The 22,959-nt window shown below is 34.7% G+C and overlaps 1 protein-coding gene across 2 annotated transcripts in view; it reads left to right on the top strand.

Moving 5' to 3' along the window:
* LOC144853672 (orexin receptor type 2-like) overlaps positions 1-22,959 on the top strand; it is a 51,406-nt gene extending 28,447 nt beyond the window's left edge. For both annotated transcript variants that reach the window (XM_078711438.1, XM_078711439.1), the window contains exons 3-7: positions 14,125-14,692; positions 16,562-16,798; positions 19,769-20,073; positions 20,972-21,111; positions 22,487-22,959. In XM_078711438.1, the coding sequence (XP_078567564.1) occupies positions 14,363-14,692; positions 16,562-16,798; positions 19,769-20,073; positions 20,972-21,111; positions 22,487-22,734 (1,260 nt within the window). In that variant the 5' untranslated portion in view covers positions 14,125-14,362 and the 3' untranslated portion in view covers positions 22,735-22,959. The remainder of the gene's footprint in view (positions 1-14,124; positions 14,693-16,561; positions 16,799-19,768; positions 20,074-20,971; positions 21,112-22,486) is intronic.

Below are 22,959 nucleotides of genomic sequence, written 5' to 3'. Positions count from 1 at the left end.
TGCTTGCGTTGCGTCTACGTTCTTGCGTTGCGTCCTAGTGGAAACCAAGCTTAAAGCGTGGTTCCCACAAACGACGCAACACAGCTGCCGACGACGACACGAGGGCGGGAGCAAGCACAATTATTGAAAGGTCATTTTCTTACGTTGCGTAGGTTCCGTTTAAACGTTGCGTCGCTAGTGGGAACCACCCGTTTAATGCTTGGTTGGTTCCCAGAGACACAACGCAAGCGAGTTCACCAATGAAAAGCGACAGTTCGATTTTATCTGAAACTTCAATGTATCACCTAGTTTTGTCCAGGTGAATAACACTTTAGATTAATTCATGCATGTTTGTTAAATCCAATGTTAACATATTTTATAACCAATACAGAATGTTGGTCGATCGTGACTAGTCAATCACTACATTAAAGTCAGATTAGTTGCTTTCAAAAATAAACATCCACCAGGTTCCTTATGTAATTCTCGATCGCGTTTGACTCAAAACATTGTTAAGTTGCATTCATACGAAAAGGAAGATTGTGCCCCGTTGTTAACTAATGGAAAATCAAATACATTTAAACGGCGCTGCATTCCTTTCCGAATATAATTATCGTTTGACACAATAAACATTGTTAATCACATTCACAGTGTTTCCTTTTCACGGAACGAAGACGGGGCCCTTTTGTTATATACATTGAACGCCACTGTTTAAACACCATTACAACTTTCCCTTTCTCCTTATTTATGCCGTTTATTCATTACGTTATCCTAATAATCAATCACGCATAACGGAGTGTCACTAGCGCCATCAAAGAGGTATCTCCATGGTGTGTAGAGTGCATGTACAAATACTAATCTGGGATCCCATCCAGCTATTGCATTGAATATTTGATCAGTACCGTAATTGACATGTTCTTAAAAAATGGTTTTTAAATTTCAATTACAATGCTCTATCATTAATACAGAACCAGTGTGATTGTCCAGGATTGTCACCTGGGGATGATACAGAGCCGCCAGGCCACAAAACGTCATTTTTTCTCATATTTTTCGCAATAGTATATCAAAATTTCGTCAGTCTTAAGTACTATATTATAATTATGATATTCCCTGTCAAATGGTGACGTTCTGTGCATTACATTGGTTTAAAAAAAAATAAAAATCTGTCAAATGATAATTCAGTATTAAATAATGATACAATCATCAATACGGTTTATTAGCACGGCCGCGGTGAACCTATTGTACTCACATCGAAGTAGACTTTAAGTTGATTTCGCATTTATAGTTTAAGACTTTTTTTAAATAAAAACAAATACTAAATAATATTTAATTTTCAATTAAATTATGATTCCCACAGAGGAAAATAATCATTTATAGGGCTGGTGGTAGCTTTAACAAACAGGAAACAATTTAGATACAAAACTAACATCAATCAGATTAAAGTCTATTAAATTGTGTACAAATTACAAAATGCTCCGTTAGTCGTTATTGTACGCACGTCTTATGCCTTGGAGACGTATAACAGTATGTTTACGACTTGAAAATAATACATCCATCATTGAAGTTGGGTGCTATTCATATCAGCTTTACGTTAAAAAAACGTGGGCTGCTCACGTTAAAATCTAAAAGAGACAGTTTGAAGAGTAATGATGTTGAGGGCTCAAGGCCTAATTCTAGGGGAGTTTTAAAGCCCAATGAAGACTATTTTCCCCTACAAAATGTCAACTCGTTACGGGACCTGAGGAGCTCAGTACGATGAATAATGGCTATTATGATAATGGCTATTATGATAAAACAGTATCTGATTTCCTAAAACTAAATGTATCTAATAGAACACGGGGGCACTCTCTTAAGCTAGCTAAGAGAGTTTCCCATTTGGATAAAAGGAAATTTTCCTTTAGTAACCGTATAACCGATAATTGGAATGCACTACCTGAACATGTTGTGACAGCAACCTCGCTAAACAGTTTTAAAAATAGTCTGGACACATTCTGGCCGAATCAACCAGTAATATACGATCACAAGTTAAGGATTCAAAATACCAGGATTGGACCAATTGGATCTGGATATGTAGGACTTTAGTCCTGCGTCCAGTATATCACCTAAGTAAACCTAAGTAAGTAGGTTGCATTTCAATGAACGGTGTGGATTTGGAGATTAATAAATCGTTGTTGAATGGTTTGGATTGAGTGTTTGGCGAAGAAGAACTGTAAGCCTGATATTTACTCTTTGAAACAGTTTTTTTTCGCGTCGCTCCTTTAGGCGGTTATATTCAAGAGAACGGAAGCATTAGGAAACAGTTACCATGCGGTAGCTTATAGTTTATGAAGGCTGAAAAATGGGTATTTGGAAACTCGGACTGGGCATGCGCACACCCCAAAGCACGTCTGGGAAAAGAGAGTCTATGAAAACATTTTCTGATATTGCGATGCATGTAGACGGTAGTTGTCGTCAGATGCGCGGCGTTTTTTGTAAGAAATATTACTTGTTTAAACAATGGTGATCAAACCGTTTGAATTAAGCATTACGATGATTGGTGTGTTGTTATGGGAGGAGTCAACAGAATACTTCATTAAGACCCGTATATAAGCCTACTAGGACGATAAAACGATAAGTATATATTTTTTCTCCGAAAACAAAAAGAAATTAGGAAAGATTTAAATGTTCTTGATGATCATAATGCCATTTGATTAGACTTGTGAAAATATTGTTTTTATGGGAGAGACATTTAAATATTATGGATAATATTATCCATAACATTTAGAATAAATAGTATCTTTTGTTTACAGTAGGAAAAATGTATATTTATCTATTTATTGTCGTTGTTTATCGTTCGTATAGTATAAACGGACCTTTTGGATTAAAAGCCATGATTAAACACTAATTATACGAGTGGAATTATTTATGTAATTTATTTCCATGCCAGTAGACACAATCTCATCTTAGTGTATTCAAACAAAAACCTTAAATTGTCTGTACGTTTGTAATTGCTAGGATGGCATGTTGGTCAAATTGGCTATGCTTGTCTACAGAATCATATACCTCATTAAATTTGTTTTCTCGTTGTTATTGGAACGTAGGCAATACGATCATTACGCTTAATATCATATAGTTTACTAATAGTAATATATTCTAACTTTATGGGGCCTGAAATGATAAATACTTAATACAAAGGTGACAGTTCGACCTACTTATCTGACTATTAAGAACTCGGTCGAATGCCTTAGTGCCCACGAAGCGGTAAGAAGTGTAAAAACGGTGCCATTTCTTAGAATATGACAATCATTAACACGTAGACTTTGAATAAGTAGGTTATCAATGAAATAAATTTTATAATATTTTTAAACTTTAAAAGTTAGTGTTTAAAATGTGTTATGTCAACATTCTTATTAGTCTTTCAGTCTGATGATTACTTTAGAATTAAACTGTTTAACGATCCCAATGGAAATAAGCTGATAAGCTTTTTGGGCTATCCTGGAAAATCTCTTATAAATGTATTATTTGTAATGTCCGTAATTTATGTTATCACTTTGTATGTTTTTTTTATGATGATTTTCCAAATAAATTCAAATCAAATCAAACTGACCATGTGATCACAGTAATAATTATTTTCATATTACTTAATCCTATCATGACAGCCAACGTATATTTCAATTGCCTGGAGTATACGATATATTATATTGTTTAATTTGATTAGTAGACATTTCGATTAATGCTTATTAGCACATTCTATTATTAATGTGTGAAATTCTACAACCAGTCTGGTCCGCGGTCCGGTTCGTAACTTATTCTATCAATGTTGGGTTTCAGAAAGAGAGTTGTGTTATCATAATATCACCCGATTCTATAGTACGGTATTATGTCTAAAGACAATAAACACCACCTAAGTTTCTTGTCTGCTGACTACAACCTAGATTACTTAAATACTTTACTCTCGTGTGTTTTGTTTGAATTTCTCTTTTAGTTTATTAATGTCATCATGTAATAGTTATAAACTGTTTTCTTCTCTTCTGGCTAGACGTGGATTAATTGGATTCTTTTAATAATCTTTGAATCTTATTATTTTTTTCTTTTCATCAAGTCATTTTTCTTCCTCTTGTTGCCTTCTTTTCTACCGTAATTACCCCGAGATTGTCTTTAGCTGTGTTTGTGTATCATGTCAAAATATCAATATCAATTAGCTGGACAGACTTTAGATGGAGCTACGAGCTCTCAAAACAGTTCCGTTACATTACGATAGGCCTAAAGAATATACAGGTTAAACCCCATGTACACTCATTTTAATTATTATGTCACAAACTTAGTCTTAGTCTTATCCTGAAAACTTGTAGCGTATTTGTAATGTTTGTAGTCTTTAAGATTTGTAACTTTTTTCATGTTCTTTGTAGTCAGTAGCGCAGTGAGCGTCTTTTTTTAGACGGATGCTTGCGCTTTACAAATTTCCATTATTATTATTATTATTAAATATATTATTTGTGATGACCTCATCAGTACGAGACTGTCCTCCCAGGGGGCCCAGTACAGGACCATGATATATGATCCTTCACGAGACGATCCACTACTCTTTTACGAATAGTACCGGGTCTGAGTTCTGTCGTGTACATTAAGCGTGGTTCCCACTAGCGACGCAACGTAACGCAATCTACGCAACGTAAGCAAATGCCACTCTTTAGCAACGGCTTTACGTCCTATCCGAAGGACGAGGAAAAAATAATGTATCTAGTGTAGTAAAGTATCTTGCCTGAGGATACAAGCAATATTCACAGACAGGTCTCGAAAATTATTACGCTTTCATATCGCTCTCTGAAAAGTCTATACAGCACCCAAATATTCTCAGATGGTCTCTTTCATCCATGCTCTGACCGGGTCTAACGTATTGTTAACGTGATCACACGATAACCGGTGTTTCAACGCGGTAAGGCCGTATGGACCACCCCAACAACTGTACTAAAATGCCATATTGTTAATAATTACAGTATATCGTCCTATTTCTCTTTAAGATCATCTTCAAAGGTTACAATCCATTAGTAGTACAAAATATCAATTACCAGCCGTATAAAATGTCAAATGTTCGATTTTCTAGCAAGTAAGTTAGTTGAAATACTATTCGAATCAATACCATTACTTTGACTCGATATTATTACAAGATATTTCAGGTCGATTGTATGTAACTCTACGTTATCAGGTCTTCCGAGCAAAACTGTTTTCCTCTCTTGGGGCAAAAAAAGATGCGAGGGAAAGTATTGTGTCTGAGCCGGTGATCTGGAGATCAACCAACGGCAAAGATAAATTGGAGGAGCAGTTCTGGCTTGTGTGGATGGTGCAAAATGATACTGTACATGCTTCACTGTTCACTGAAGAACAACAGACATATACAGGGTAGAAAATAATTGAGACCCGTCACTGGAGTACTGTACGTCAGATGACGCTGGATTTCCCCTGACCAATGTGAAGCTGAGCTTTGTTTGTTAAGCTCTGTCTACACTATCAAACTAATATGGTAGTGATATACCCAAATATGGAAGTGATATGACATCATCATGTCCATATATGGGAATATCACTTCTTTATTGTCACATAAAGTTTGATAGTGTAGATAGAGCTTAAGAGTATCCTTCCCTTCCACAACAGTCAAAACATTTTCGCTCAGCTTACTAAATCACACAAACAGCTACGCAGAGGGGCCTCCATTTTAAAAAAAATGTTTAAATGTTCTGAGTACGGGCTTGCAGATAAAAATATTTTGATCTCTTACTTTATTTTAAAATTTTCTGTGGTTGAAGAAAGCGAGTAATAATTGAAAATTGACTCAACTTAAGACAACATTCATTTAAGACGGATTACTTTTAATATGTAGATACTTAAATGATTATAATGACCACGCAAATTGTTTTGCCATTCCAATAACAGCAAAACAATTCTTATTTTATTAAACATTAACCATATGGCAACATACTATATATTACTCAACTTTTATTAGGCCTCCAATAAAATGTTAATCTTTAGCCCAAGCGCGTGTTAGCGTAAATGCCAATCTACACCGCGTTGCTTGTTCCTGGGCGGGTTTGTTTCGCTCAACCAACCGCCCGACCGCGTTCTGTGTGTAATGGCACTCATGAAATAACATAAATTCTATATTTTTGTTTTCCGCTTACGTTACCGCTCGTCTGTGTAAATTGGCCTTAAAGACGTTTACAGAGGCAAAAATAATTTAATAAAAAGTTATCAATCAACATGAATACGACTCAGTATTTTTAAACTAGATGAGATTAACATTGATCATAGACCGAATTATTCAAGTTCCACAATGTTAAATCGATTAAACACATCAGTAGAAATAAAAATAATTCATTGAAATCCAATAAATAGGTTAAGCTTTTTAAATATGATTGGTCAATAAATCTAAATCTAAATTATCTTTATAAGACGAAAAATATATCTATATCAATGTAATTGGTTGATTTTGTATCACATGGCGTTGGTAATTTCGTTCCATTCAACGGTAAATTCTATTCAATTATTCTATTCAAAACGGTCAGATTGTTTCAACATTTTGAGATAAGCCGACACAGAATATTTTTTTATTTTTTTGTAATACGATTTAGGCTATGAATTGAAATATCACAAAATGTGTAAATGTGTGTTTTTTGTACGTTATAAGTAAGATTCGGGATAAAATATGCATTTTTCGGAAGCAATTTAACACGAACAATGATCAAACATCCAAATAAACAGGCCAATAAAATAATTTCTGTTTACTCAAAACTTGGTTACAAAAACATCCTGGGATCGAAGAATGTACATTGAGCAGACAAGTAAGATTGATAGAAGGATTACCAACATGATCATAAACATTAATATGCACACTGTTAGGAAAAGTGTTACATAACAAAAATTTATCCGTGCATATAAAAAAGTGAAACTATTCGAAAAATCTTAACACCTTGGCGAGAACAAATTGACGGCGTAGAAGCTGTGTCGGTATTCTGTTCCAATTAATGACAACATGATTAAGATACGTTTTGTAAACAAACTCGTTATTTTTGTATGTTCATTTCCGTCCGATATACTACCTCTATGGTTGAACGATTCTCTGACGTCAAAAGTTTTTTTTTTTCAAACTGTAAACGATGTTTTACTTTGTTCTCGTCAAGTTTAAAAGTGAAAACATGCACGCCGACGAGTTTACATAAGAATAATATTACAACTTTACAAGTTGTATGTCACTTATTCGGAATACGGATCTTTTTAATTTATACAGTAAATTAATTTTAGTTTTCAATAGAAATATCTCTGCTAAAGAGAATTTAAAACTAAGATTGGTTTTAATAGAGATAGAACCTAAAAGATATGTATTTTAATAGAGATAGGTTTTGATAGATACTCAGTTTATTTTCGAATAAATGGTAGCCTTCAGCGCGCCATAACGTTGGAAATTCATTAATTCTATTGGTCAAGATCTTCGTCTCGTTGTTTGAAATATATGTGACGTCATATAAACTTTCAAGTTCAAACAATTTGTTTTGCCATGTTCCATAACGAGTTTACATAAGTACGGATATGTGATAATCTAAAACAGGCACTAGCAATTCATTACCTCTATTCGTCAAGATCTTCGTCTCGTTGCCTGAAATATAATGTGACGTCATATAAACTTTTCATTCAAGTTCAAATGATGTTTTACCGTGTTTCATAACGAGTTTACACATAAGAAGATAAAAAACACGTTGGCAATCCTTTAACTGTATTTTTTACCGTATTAATCATCGTTCTTTAACTCTATTCGTCAAAATTTTAGTTTCGCTGCTTTAAATATTATGTGACGTCACATAAACCTTTTTTTTTCTTTTTTTAAACGTTCGTTTCACATCGAGTATATACGGAAAACAGCGTGATGATTTAAATTAGTTTGGTAATCTATGCATTACTATCTGTCTCTATCTTGCCAAAAACATGATCTCTCTTGTTTGAAAGACTTTTTAATATAAATTATTATCAATTTTCTGTTCAATGACGTTTTGCCATGTTTCCAAAAAGCAAGCCATATAAGGTAGTTACAGAAAGGAGGTTCGTTGGTAATGCATTACTATTACACAGCCCCATCGATGTGCCAACAATCATTCTTACTGAATATGAAAGATTACGTGGCGTCATCTAAACTTGTCCTTTGATGATTATTTTCTCGTGTTTTCATCAAGAATGAACAGCAATTTTACGAATAGGCAAAGTCACTAAACACATTGTTTTAAGCATATTAGTATACATTCGGCTGTCTCTGTTTTTCTAGTATAAAAACATAATAAGCTCTTGACATGGATACACTTTTCCACTCCAAATACAGTAGATAGAACAGTCTTTGTAGAACTACATTTTCGTGGTTTATCAAGATTAATTTCAAAATAATAAACCAACATAAAACACAATGTTTATGTTTATAGTTTAAAATATTATTCAATATTCAAATTATGAAAATAAAATAAGAACAATAGCTTCAGAATGAAGGATTTTTTTTAATTTTGTACGAAAAACTCAACTTAGCAACAAATGATTTCTTACAAAGAAAATTAGTGTATTTATCAAACAATGCTTTTTTAGCTAAAAAAAAGAATAAGCTACATTAGTGAAACGTTAAATGTATTTTTGTTTTTATATTTTCAAATAGATACAATAGATAGAATATTTCTATATTTCATCTGCATATCAAGCAAGAGGTTCCGGGTTCAAATCTCGGTTGGGGCCTTTTCTCATTCTCTCAGATTTCCTTATCTTATCGTTTCAAATTAATTAATACATTTTCAGTATATCACCGGGCGGTTTAGAATTTGTTCTGTGCCTGTGGTGTTTATATATTTTCAAATATAGAAATATTCTATATATTATGTCACATATGCAATATACACTGATGTATGTTCACACCCGTTTCTTAGATCAAAGTAAATTACCCCCATATGTAATGTATTGACACCACTAATATCATCGAGATTCCACTTTAACCTTGGTTTGTCATCTACACATATACATATTGAAATTAAAATGCGTTCCGTTGTGAACATACTATTTCGTTCTTTTGAAATTCACCGCAATCGTCGATAAGAGGACCTTACTAATGAGAACATGCTTTTAATAACTTACCCCAGAAATTGGAGGACTAAAAAGCAATGGCCAAAGTACTAACATTTATGGTGCATATGTTTCTTGTTTATATAAAAAAATGTAATAGGCCTGCACACGGTGAATATTAATGTTACCATTTAAGCAGATTCAAAATTTATAAAATAAAAAGTCTGTAATTTGAAGAATTAGGACAATAGTATAAATATTAAGATACGGACATTTCAGTAAAAAATTGGAAAATGTTAGGAGTGACAGAACTGAACAAACAAATGTTTGGCTTAAAGCTTGATAAGTGAACAAAACATGTTGCTATGCGTTTTGTCTATTGTATGGGAAGCTATCTCTTCTACTGATTACCGTAGTATTAGTTTGGTTCATTAATATAGGTCTAACATTAATTTGTTTACATAAATTACGAGTTGGTCGTCAGAACAGCGAATTCAAGACACTGAGCGAGCGATGTATAATATTCTTAGAACCACACATCAGCCAAAGTACGTTTTATCCACTTTAGTGATTGCAACTATGTATTAAAAATCGTATAGTCAAGGACAAACAACAATACAACAAAAATACAACTGATCGGAGGATGATGAGAGTGTTTACGTCAGCTAAGCCTAATCCAGATTCCATTTGTAAATCATAATCATTGCATATAGGTGATAGCTGTGTATTTTTAAGAAATGACAATAAAATAGGTTCCAATAACCACAGTTATTGTAAAAACTCCTACTTCTTAAATCTTTTTATGAGTGCACGACGTTTAAATAGACCATTACCTCCGTATCCGGTGGGAGAACAGCGGCTATATAACGCCAGACTGTGACAAACATCCCCTCGACCGGATCAAACCCTTTTTAGCATCGTTTTAGTATACTGTAAAATGTTGCTTCAATAGAAGAATATTTCAATGAAATTTGATATTAAGATTATACGCGACACTATGACTCCTCACCAAGTAAAACTGTAAAATCATTTTTATATCAAGAAAATCAAATTTATTTCGTCAATTGAAGAATATGTTAACTACCGAAAGACATAAATTGTTTTTAAGTGAAGGCATAAATAATATAGAAACAACAAGACGTGTTTTTCAAGTTGGCGCCATGTATATAGGCTTGGATACTGTTATGTTTTGATTAATTAGTTACAAATAGTGATGTTAATAATGTTTATCAGTTGAATGAGGAGAAAAAACAACTTAAATCAGGATTATTTTCTCTTTTCAATGAATCTAAATAATCGATTACGTTTTTACAACATACCTACTGTCTTAAGTTAATTAATTAACACAAATGCGTAGCTGTTAACAAAGGCTCAGGCCGAGGAAAAAAGACTGTGCTCAAAATGTTGACCGCGGAGCAAAGCAATTTTAGACGGCGCATTTTACAGATTACGTTTCAGTGTCGCATTTTGCCGGCCTATCGCGTGGCATAAACATCTCACATTTTTTTACAAAAAATGGCCATTGAATAGAACCATTTAATAGAAATTTATCGTTGAATGTACCGAAATACAATGACGTGTGATACGAAATAGAGGCTAAAGCAATCTATAATGACAATAATATATACTATTGTTATGGTCTCGTTTTATTATATAATTCAGTATAAATTACTTTTCGAACCATTTTATCAAATTTAGAATAGAAAGAATTGAACAGAAAAAAAAACAAATTTCAATTTGGGCACAACGTTTAAACCGTGTATAATGATGAGATTTGATCCTCATGTAGGCATATTTATATTTTAAAAAGGGTTTCTTCTCCTTATATAAACACGATAGCAAAGTGATGTTTTCACGTTTGATACCCATTACAACAACAATAATAATATATGTATTTAGCAGCGGAAGCTCGTTCATCAAACAGGTGTCCTTCTACGAGATCATATCAACACAAATGATAGATATAAAATTAAAGAGTCTTTAAAAGGAACTATCTAACAATTTATAAATAAAAAAATAAATAAAAATGCGTTGGTGGCGATCATTTATCGTTATATAAAAGTCAATAAATGTGGCGACAAATAATACTGAGAGGATGCAACGTATTCACTATTATAAGGTCAGAAAAAACGAGTTAAAGGGACACTCTGGGAAAAGCGAGTTAAATGGCCACTCCGGGAAAAACGAGTCAAAGGGCCACTCCGGGAAAAACGAGTTAAAGGGCCATTCCGGGGAAAATGAGTTAAAGGGCCACTCAGGCAAAAAACGAGTTAAAGGGCCACTCTGAAAAAAAAACGAGTTAAAGGGCCACTCCGGCAAAAAAAACGAGTTAAAGGGCCACTCCGGCAAAAAAACGAGTTAAAGGGCCACTCCGGGAAAAGCGAGTTAAAGGGCCACTCCGGGGGGAAACAAGTTAAAGGGCCACTCCGAGAAAAGCAAGTTAAAGGGCCAATCCGGGAAAAAAGAGTTAAAGGGCCATTCCGGGAAAAACGAGTTAAAGGGCCACTCCGGGGAAAAAAGAGTTAAAGGGCCACTCCGGAAAAAACGAGTTAAAGGGCCACTCCGGAAAAAACGAGTTAAACGGCCACTCCGGCAAAAAACGAGTTAAAAGGCCACTCCGGAAAAAAATAGTTAAAGGGCCACTCCGGCAAACAACGAGTTAAAGGGCCACTCCAGGAAAAAATAATTATTAGTTAATATAAAAAAAATATAGATATATAATTAATAGCTATATTGGTGATAACAATTATTTATTATTAATTATTATGCCTATTTTATATCAACCAAAATAAGTTTTAAACCTGGAGTGGCCCTTACAATTAATTAAGATTTTCGACGTTCTATAATAATAAAGTAAAATTATTACGTTCGAATTTTTTTTTCTCAAAACCACTGCAGTGCAAGACATGCCTACCAAACCCAATCAGTCAATATCGATAAACAACATTGCTTAAACTAAAATAAGCCCACCGTACTATGAGCGTACGTTAGATATGTGTGTTAAAGTTTGTGTTCTTGACGTTATAATATAAGCTTGGAGAGTTGTAAGGTCTAAGTCGTTCCAGGAATGAAAAAAACGTTCACCTTTTTTTTTTACAAAATACGGAAACAATCAATGTTAGTTAACGATAAGTGACATATAAAATTTAGATGTCACAGATAATTGTACTTTCTACGTATCTCTGCCGCCAGTCTAAGACAAGTCGTGTTTCCTAAGGTTATCGTTTTCCAGGTAAAACCGTTAAATAACGAGGCACGAGACCTGCTTCTTCACAGTTCTACACACAAACTATACGCGCGTTCACAAACCCTGAAATCATGTATGCATACATCAGCTTACGTTCTTTATGCTGACAATTTGTTTATTTAATATAATATGTGGTATAATGATGCCAGTATGATCAAACTAAAGAGGTATAGTTTTGTACATACACATCTCGGGAACCCGACTGTCCCCTTAATAGAGGGTGTCACAAGGAAGGTTTTTATTGTAGTTTATCTTTATATTCTATCACATGCTAAAGGAAAACATACATAGCTACATGACAAGTGTTACAACATGTGTTTACACATTAATAATCAGTAATACATAATAAAAAGAAGAAAGCAATAGAAAGATTATACAATGAAGCATGTCAGCTTAATATGTGCAATTTAACGTCTTTTTTTCAATGTTATAAAGGCGATTGTATTCGTACGAATCGAAAGCGCTGGTTAATGCGCACGCGTATTATTACATCAATTTACCTTTTGTGAAGCGAAAAAAATGCGAAACCGATCACATCACTTATTTATATTTATTTTGTACGTGGCAAATAAAGGTAGCTTTGCCCTACGAAATAAAATAAATAATTTTATGAACATCTTTTTAACTTGGATTTTTCATCATAATTTTGTATTTTTAATATATGGTTCTCACATTTTAGTATTTTTAGACTGTTTAATTTTAGCAATTTTTAAGAAACTATGTATTATATAATTATGTATATTGTTATGTTTTATGCTGGACCTTTTGAAAAACAACAATGTCCCCTTTGTGGGACAACGTTGATATTGTCATCCAGTAGAAATATGTTTATAAATAAATAAATAAAAAAAAATAAACAGATCAGAGCACGGGTTTATTCGCGTGAATATGGCTGGAAAAAAAGTCAGGGATATGTTACTTTTTCCGATCACACGAGTGGGAACATTGTTAAACATTGTTTTTATCTGGCCACCGGACCGGAATCCGGGCTCAGTGTGAACGTAGCTTAGAGTTATAACCAAGTATCTATATTTTGTCAGAACTTGTTTCTTGTTTACTGTCGTTAAATCACAACAGTCTCATTATCCTGTCATTGAAGTATTAAGAAAATGAAAGCTTACCGGAGCTATATCTAACGGTTATTTCAGATTACGGTTCATTAATAAGAAGCGAATTGATATCCTGGTATATTAATAATCTAAACGTATGTCAGTTTCAATAAACGTTTTCTTTTGACAAAGATAATTATTAATAAACTATCAAAGTGAATAAAATGTAGACAGCTACAAAGTCATACAAATATAACTAGTAAACGGTTTGTTTTATCTATAGCGCGTATATATTCTCATTTTATAATTAATTATCATTTATATAATCTTTTTTTCCCGTTTGTATAATATAGTCATATATCTGAGTTTCTGTAATATTGTAAGTCCGTGTTGGATTGATTACGTCACGACATGAATTGAAATACAGTAACGGCGGAAATACACGCCAATTTGTGTTGGCTGATCTCCCTGGCTGCCGCAACGTGAAGTTAACCGGCTCCTCTTTTGACACTATCCGCCTAGATCGGACACTAACGATAGCCGCGAATTTCACCTTTAAAATGCAAACATTTGTGTGTTTGTGTATGGTACCATCAAGAGATAATGTTTACGCATGCGTATAGTCATTATAATTCATTTGCATAAAGTCTCCATTATCGAACGTCTTGCATTTAAACTTACAACTTTGCTTGAACAAATGATATCTACTAACGGAGCACAGCCAATGCGCTGTACACAGCCAATTCGCTTCTTCAAATCACCTTCATGTATTGTTTTTATTTTATACTATAGGAGTTGATAAGTATAGGAAAAGACTAATTTACAAGACTGGAACCACGGTATAAATTGAACGTGCTTTGACATCCAGACTCATTAGCGAACTGATCGAGATCAAGAAGCTTTTGACTTTATGAATTAATCTCTGAGATCATGAGGTGCAATTCAACATTTGCGAACTTTTAACGAACGCATTCGAGCCATACCACCACTGGAATACAATAGCATATTTTGTGCGATCCGATTAAAAGTAATGTCTTTCAACGAAACCGATCAAGATTACGACATTCGGGATGTTTTATACAAAGAAATTCGCAAAAAAGTATTTCCCGAAACGTTTGAATGGGTAATGATCGGCGTTTACGCTGTAGTATTTGTCATTGCGTTAGTTGGTAACTTACTCGTATGCGTTGCGGTAATACGTAACGCACACATGCGCTCACCAGTCAATTTCTATATTGTGAACCTAGCAGTGGCTGATATGCTAGTGATATTGATTTGTTTGCCGTTTTTACTTACCGTTACCGTTTCGGATTCGTGGTTCTTTGGTGAAATATCGTGTCGCTTTATGCACTACTTTCAGGTAAGAGTTTCATTTGTTTTGCTCAATAAAATACTAATCGTAACACATACACGAGGACTACCAGGTTAACTCGGGCTAAACATTTTTTCAGTATATTTCATAATAAATTGAATACATGTACGTCGGAGCTTTTATCAAAGAAATATATAGGCCTAATACAATGGAAACTATATAATTCTTCTGTATAATGATTATATTAATTTGGTCGTCCTGAACCTAATATAGATTCGAGTTAAAAACAAACAAAATAAACCAGAAAGGAAATCGGGTCTGAAAGACTGGTGGGCCATTCCTCCTAGAATGATTCTTAAACAGCCAGGGAATGTTATTTCCGAATATTTCCTGATAGAAGTAATACAAGTATTTTCAGCTTTCTTAAGTTAAGTATACACGATTATTTTGAAATACAAGCAAAGATGTGGGCGTAAAGTTGGGTAGAGTTAAGAACTAAAAATATATGTACTATTCTGTTATTCACACGAAATGTATGTGTATAAGGACCTTCGATAAAGGAAAAATGTGACTTTGGTACTTAAAAAACAGTGTAAATTGTTAAGTGGGTTTACCTTATTATTTGCAACTTTTTTCTCTATTCAATTCATTTTTTTTTTCATTATTTGTTATTTATAACTATGTATCCTAACCAGAAATCTAGAAAAAAACATGTTTTTCAATAAATTGTTAATGAATAAAATCAAACAGTTTTGGCCGGAGCCGGTACTTCAAACGGATGGATGGAAAATACACATAAATGAAAATGTTTATATGAATTATTAATGTTGTTAAGGAACATAGATGTGAAAAAGATCATTGAATAAGTAATCACAAGCAACGTCATTGGAATTGAATTTATTATTGATGAAATACTTTTATAGCAATGTCACATAACGACAATCAGCATTTATTGGATTTATTTTAACTAAATAACCTTTTCATTCAAATAAGCAAATTCATATACAAGATAGTTATAAGTCATACATTGAGGAAGAGGAAAGGGAGAATGGTTAAACGTTCAATAAACTGTAATTGACACCGAAACATACAACATTTAAACATAAACATCAAATTGTTTTAAAATAACAGTCTATGTTACCGAAGAAAAATGAAATTCCAAAATCATTTACCACCCAAACAAGATGGCGCCTATCCCACTCCCATCTAACCACCTACCTCACGCAAATTATGAAAATAACATAGGTCTATGTTTTTTCATCCATGAAAGCACATCGTCACAAACGTCCTCCAGTCCAAAGGTTGGCTTTAAATTACGGAATACCATATGGTTCTTATATAAGGCTAATAATAAGATCTTCATCAATACATGTTTGTATAACTATTTTAATAAAGCTACTTAGCGATTTCATTAATTGCTCCATATGTCGACTTTCCAACACTATAAATTAATGTACAGTTAATATTTAGCAAAACTGACGTGAAATTCAGACGGATGAATGTAAATTTAAAAAAAAAACCTCTCCAGATAACCTGTGGAACACTGCATGGCTTGTCAGGGGCGTGCTGTTTAGTTCATCTTCTACCCCTCCTTTCAAGCTGAGGAGAGAACTTTCACACCTGCCAAAGAAAATGACAACCTTTTGTCTGTTTTCATCACAACAGTTGTTAATTGAAAAAGGATAGGACAAACATACCAAATTTAAAGTGTTATACTTTTCTAATCCAAATAACTATATTGTCCTGGAAACGGTTACCTATGATAGTTACATGGAACTTTCATTTTCTAAACTTTAGTTGCAGCTCTTAAAGATGTGCAACTTCCCATGACCGAACGAGCTTTTGCCTTGCATCTGATGACTACGGTTGAGATTCGAACCCAATTCACTGGTAACATAACATTTCATATCTTTTCAGATGGTATCAGTGTGTGTATCAATATTCACGTTAACAGTGATAGCCGTTGACCGTTACCTGGCAATATGTCGCTCTTTTCAGTTCCATAGCAACACCAAAAGAACCCTTGCGATAATTGCAATTGTCTGGATACTGTCTTTATGCATCGTAATACCAACAAGTTTCAGAACCACACGCAAAAACTTGGCAACTCAGACGTTTTTCCCAGATAAAAATTGGCTGACAGAATGCTATCAGGTATTGTAAAATAGTTTTTTAAATAGCCTTATTTTTACCCTCCTTCCTTACGCTTCCTTTGACACCTCCATTCAGGGGACACTCCTATTACACCCGATACTCGCTACTGTATCTAGATTTGCCCAGTATCATAGAAATATTAGGAGGACACTTTCACCACGCGACAGGCAATATTATGTTTTAACACTACGGCAAACCTCTATTAAGGGACACTCATATTAAGGGGACGCTATACCGGGTCTCGGGGGTGTAATAAATAGCGCTTCTACTGTTATAAGTCCTAAATTATTAACTTTGAGGAGGGAATGGGGAAAATCTGAAAGTATTGATTCACGGACGTTTGGGGTATTTTCAAACTTTTTGATGGGTGCTAAAGAGCAAAGCAATAGCATCGTAAACTAATCAATTATTGTCCGTTGTGACAACGATGAGTTATTTGCTTGTTAAGGTGATAAAACGTTTTTGTAACTAATTTGTCTGCTGATATATCTTAATCCACAAAGTTAGCTAGTTATTTGTATAAAATGTTATTGCTGGAATTAATTCGTTTCAATTTCAACTGACCAAGATGATTTTTATAATTATGACTTATTATTAGTTATAAGTTATTATTACTACTAAGATTTGGCCATTTGATAACCTCTTCTTTTTTTCAAAATTTTCCTTTTTTCAAAATATGCGTACAAAAGAAGGGGATTCCGCCCCGCCCCACAAACAAAAATCCAAAACATTTATTAGAAATGTATGATCGACAGAAATTGTTTTGCCTGCACCTGATCTTTTAAACTCGCCTGATTGGAGGAAGTTTAATTAATATCTATATACGACAGCAGTAGATGCACATTTTATAAAATGCATAATTATTATAATACAAACTATCTTATATAATCTAATAATACGAAGTTAAAAATAAACTTGCTCAATCTAAATGTTCTTATATTGGAAAAAACGCTTTGGATGTATTGATGTAATAATATCCTTTAATACGCATAATACTGTAAATGTAGATTGTATTAAACCACATCACCTGCCAAACGACGAAATCATGATTCAATCGCTTACGTATTGACAACATCATTAGTTAATGTCGTCAAATAGAACTATTAGTCAAAAGACCCAAGTTTTTATCAATGTTGGGGACGTACTTTTGTTTCCACTAGTACGTGGGTGCGTGGGCCAGCGACGATTACGTGCTCAAGCGCCATTCTTTCGTAGGTGAAATTTCAAATGTTATGAAACGCATGGATCACCGATTCCCCACACCTGTGGTGACCTTAACCCAGTAAATTTCTTACACGAAAAACCAATAACATTAACGTTACGTCTGGCCTAACCGATTGCTCTTACAAAATTAAGGCTTGTCGTTAAAATGCCTAGAGCGAGGTACCGTACTATAAGGATTACAAAAAGTATGTCTAGGAGGCATTGATATCAATCGAGCGAGGCGCTTAAAATGTATGTCTACCCAGAGAATCGCTTATTCAAGCTCGAGTTGCTTCATTCGTTCATTTTGAAGGATGGAACTAGTAAGCCTTCAGTAAGCATGAAGTAATCTATCAAAGTTTGCTGCGACATAGAGGGCACTCTAACAATCAATATAATTATCAAACATGACATTTATGTTTATTTAATGGACACTAACAACATTGAAAAACTGTTAATTTGTTTGAACTCTCTCCTTAAAGTTACTAAATCTAGGTCAAATTACGTATACAATATTACAAACCTCACTGTAATTTGTATCAACACGGTGATATTTTGAATGGAGTAGTTTTATTATAGCTGAGGTGAAAAAATGATACGATATATGGGTCATGCAAATCTCATGTTCGACATACATAGTATAATAATGGTCATTATTATGTTCAAAGTTATGTCGTGTTAATGCATCACGATTGATCGAAGTATCACAACGAATAATGTTATTTGAATTGACACGACACGGTTGTGATAATAGTATTTATTATTCTATTCTCACATATATATTATGCATTAATTAATCCCTCAGGAATAAGACAACCGTGGGCTAGATAGCAGACTAGACGGAACACAGTAAAAGTCTGATTGTTAGAAGATAGAAACCAAATATAGGCCTATATTATATTATTTTTAATAGAAAAATATTTATTATATAGGCCTATATGTTTTTGTTTTAAAATGTATTATAGCGTCGCAAATTAAAAACGTTAAACGCGTCTTCCCAGGGAACGTCTATTTATTATTTTGGACGCATTTTGACGCGCTTTGCAGGTATAGTCGTCCATTATATTACGTTTTTGGATGCGTCTGAACGCGTTTTATAAATGGAACGTCAACGTTTGTAGCGTTTTTGCAACGGAACGTCTATTTATTAGGTTTTTCACTGGGTTAATTCATTTGCGCATATAAAAGCCTTGGTTTATGCGCATGCATATTATTCCTATCTACATTGTTTAGCTTTAGTTTCAGTATTATTCATCAAATTAAGAAATTGCAGAGACTTTGTGGTGTTTTTGTATTTTATTTGATTAAATTATTTATGTATTTTTTATATATTTTTGGTCCGTTATCAAAACACCGCTTATGGCGCAGGGAGAAAGGGAGGGGAGAGGTAGGAGGAGAGAGATAAGAGATACTTTTTCTTATGTAGTAGAACTTAAACACATGAAATAGAGTAATAATATAATTTACCATTTCGACTTTTATGAGCAAGTATAATGTTAGTGTTTAATATCGATAAGCCCACACAATCATCACAATGAAGATATTTCTCCGGTAAATACAATACGTTAATTATAGTCGATCCTTTGTGCACTTAAAACTAAATTTATCGTTATTAGTTGTGATACTTTTCTCAGCTACAAGGACACTGAAGACGTTAATTACGATACTTAGTCATTTGCACTTTACTTAGATAGCACTTCAAGTGGTAATAAGTTTACTAAGTGACTACAATAATAAATATACTTTTTATTCTTTTTTTGTGCACAGGCTGATTGGATTGGTACACGGATGTACAAGTCATACCGAGTATTCATCGCACTGGTGACGTATTTCGTTCCATTGACGATCATCTCGGTTTCATATTTTCGGGTGTGCGTTCGTCTTTGGTCGGAAATTCCAACGGAGGAATATAGTACAGGGACAGTTGCGAATGGACGTAAGAAGTTAGGACGTCGGTTTAGTACCACGCAGGCGCAGGTATTATCGAGGCGCAAAATTGCCCGGATGCTGATCGCAGTAGTTGCCGCATTCGGATTGTGCTACTTGCCGTTTAGGATAATCAATCTTATGAGGTAAGTATGAAGCAAATTCTCATAACAATCACCTTAAAAGTACAATATCAAGAGATTTCATAAAATAAAGCGTAAAGATTTTGGTAAAATCCGATTGATACTAAAAATGGAATGCCCAGATATATTGAACATTGAATTCTTTATTTTTAGAATCGCTTGAGTATGGTAACACTATTCGAATCAATGCTTAAAGCTCTGTCTACACTATCAAACTTTATGTGACAAAAAAATGTGATGTGCCCATATTATGGTAGTGATATGCTTAAATATGGTAGTGATATGACATCATAATATCCATATATGGGCACATCACAATTTTTTTTGTCATTATAAAGTTTGATAGTGTAGAAAGAGCTTAATATTTTCAATTGTCGACACATTTTGACATTCGTATTGACTACAGTATTTGGTTCAGTTATGAAATGTGTAATTTCCACCATGAAGAGGGGATGTGGGAGCACTCGATTTGCAACGACGTACAGTAACCATGAACTAATTACGTCATGTTAGTTCACTACTGTGCGCGTGGAGACACGACACAGTTTTGGTGGACATTAAAGCATGTTTTCCTGTCGACGTTATTCGATGCGACGACGACAGGAAAACAGGCTTAGGCCTAAGTATTTTTTTTAGGCTGAGTTGTAAAGGTCCATTGAGACGAGCAACGACATAATGCACTAAAGAATCAATCTATCATGTAGGTCTTACTTTACACACTGCTCGGCCATTACTTGGCGGTATAACAATGGTGATCTGGGTTCCAGTCCTATCAGAGAACACGGTCCTATTCGAAAGCGTATTCATACCAATCATAGTACAGTATGCATGAGTGGGTATTCTCATCATGTCATACACAATATAATAATACTAAATCATTATTCTTTCTTTTCATTTAAAGAACATTCGAATATTTCAACAATTTAGACACGTACTCGGATCCGTCGATTGACAGACGAGTTCATATATCAATACTAGTCTCCTACCTACTTGTGTATATGAACAGCGCCATCAATCCGATTATCTACAACTTTATGAGTGGTAAGCAAAATATTACTGAAAGCCTATTTGTTCATTCAAGTGCCGCTGTTACGTCACAAATTATCAGCGTCTGATCTGATCAAAACCTCTATTAAATTTCAAATATAAACGGGAGAATTGTAGACCCAAAATACAAACTTTTGTGCAAATTAAAATCAAAGGAAAATAACTGTTCTTGAGTTCTACTCTAAAACGGTAACACTTCCAGGAAAAAACGCTTCCTCTTAATAGGGGATACCAATAAATAGGCATTGGATGTTGTGTTAAAACATTAAGTTGCTCGTTCGTTTCAGGAGAAAGTGTCCCTTGATATAGGTGGTGTCCCTTGATAGAGGTGGTGTTCTTTGAATAGGGGTGGTGTCCCTTCATAGAGGTGGTGTTCTTTGAATAGGGGTGGTGTCCCTTCATAGAGGTGGTGTCCTTTGAATAGGGTGGTGTCCCTTGATAGCGGTGGTGTCCCTTCATAGAGGTGGTGTCTTTTGAATAGGGTGGTGTCCCTTGATAGAGGTGGTCTCCTTTGGGTAGGGGTGATGTCCCTTAATAGAGGTGGTGTCCTTTGGATAGGGATGGTGTCCCTTAATAGAGGTAGTGTTCTTTGAATAGGGTGGTTTCCCTTGATAGAGGTGGTGTCCTTTGGATAGGGATGGTGTCCCTTGATAGAGGTGGTGTCCTTTGGATAGGGATGGTGTCCCTTGATAGAGTGGTGTTCTTTGAATAGGATGGTTTCCCTTGATAGAGGTGGTGTCCTTTGGATAGGGATGGTGTCCCTTGATAGAGGTGGTGTCCTTTGGATAGGGATGGTGTCCCTTGATAGAGGTGGTGTCCTTTGGATAGGGATGGTGTCCCTTGATAGAGGTGGTGTCCTTTGGATAGGGATGGTGTCCCTTGATAGAGGTGGTGTCCTTTGGATAGGGATGGTGTCCCTTCATAGAGGTGGTGTCCTTTGGATAGGGATGGTGTCCCTTGATAGAGGTGGTGTCCTTTGGATAGGGATGGTGTCCCTTGATAGAGGTGGTGTCCTTTGGATAGGGATGGTGTCCCTTGATAGAGTGGTGTTCTTTGAATAGGATGGTTTCCCTTGATAGAGGTGGTGTCCTTTGGATAGGGATGGTGTCCCTTGATAGAGTGGTGTTCTTTGGATAGGGATGGTGTCCCTTGATAGAGTGGTGTTCTTTGAATAGGGTGGTTTCCCTTGATAGAGGTGGTGTCCTTTGGATAGGGATGGTGTCCCTTGATAGAGGTGGTGTCCTTTCAATAGGGGTGTCCCAATAAGAGGTTCGCTTCAAATGCGACCTCAACCTGAGCTCAGCCTAATAAATGTACATTCAATGTTTTTATTAAATATAGGAAAGTAATATATATTTTATCCCAACAGCAAAATTTCGGAGAGAATTTCGGTCTTCTTTATCCTGTTGCAAGATATGTTGTGATACAAGTCGTCGACCATTAATAAAGCCATCGAATCTGATTAGCCGCCAGGCCACTTTAGTTACTCACACACCGGTTCCATCAGACAGCAGAAATAATCGAGCAGCCGAAGTAACCGAGTTTGTACCGATGCTACAACAACACCATCAAACTGGGATGTCACGGAAAGACCACCACTGCATAACGCAAGCGTAGATATTAACGTATGCACCATACCATACTTGAGCGAGAAACTATAAAACGTAATGTCGGTATAACACGCACAAAAAAAGCTTTCAAGCGTATCATAAAGTTGGAATTTCAATACGGAAACCCTGTGAAAAGCATACTTGAATTGCAGAGAATACTCATACAACCGAAAATTAACCAAAACTAACCTATACTGTACCATGGATACAATCATTGAGTTGCCTACTGTAA

Source organism: Antedon bifida, chromosome 10 (assembly GCF_963402885.1).
Source record: "Antedon bifida chromosome 10, ecAntBifi1.1, whole genome shotgun sequence".
Lineage (NCBI taxonomy): Eukaryota > Metazoa > Echinodermata > Crinoidea > Comatulida > Antedonidae > Antedon > Antedon bifida.
Note: the sequence above shows the minus strand (reverse complement) of the source record. Positions and strands in the feature narration are given on the sequence as shown.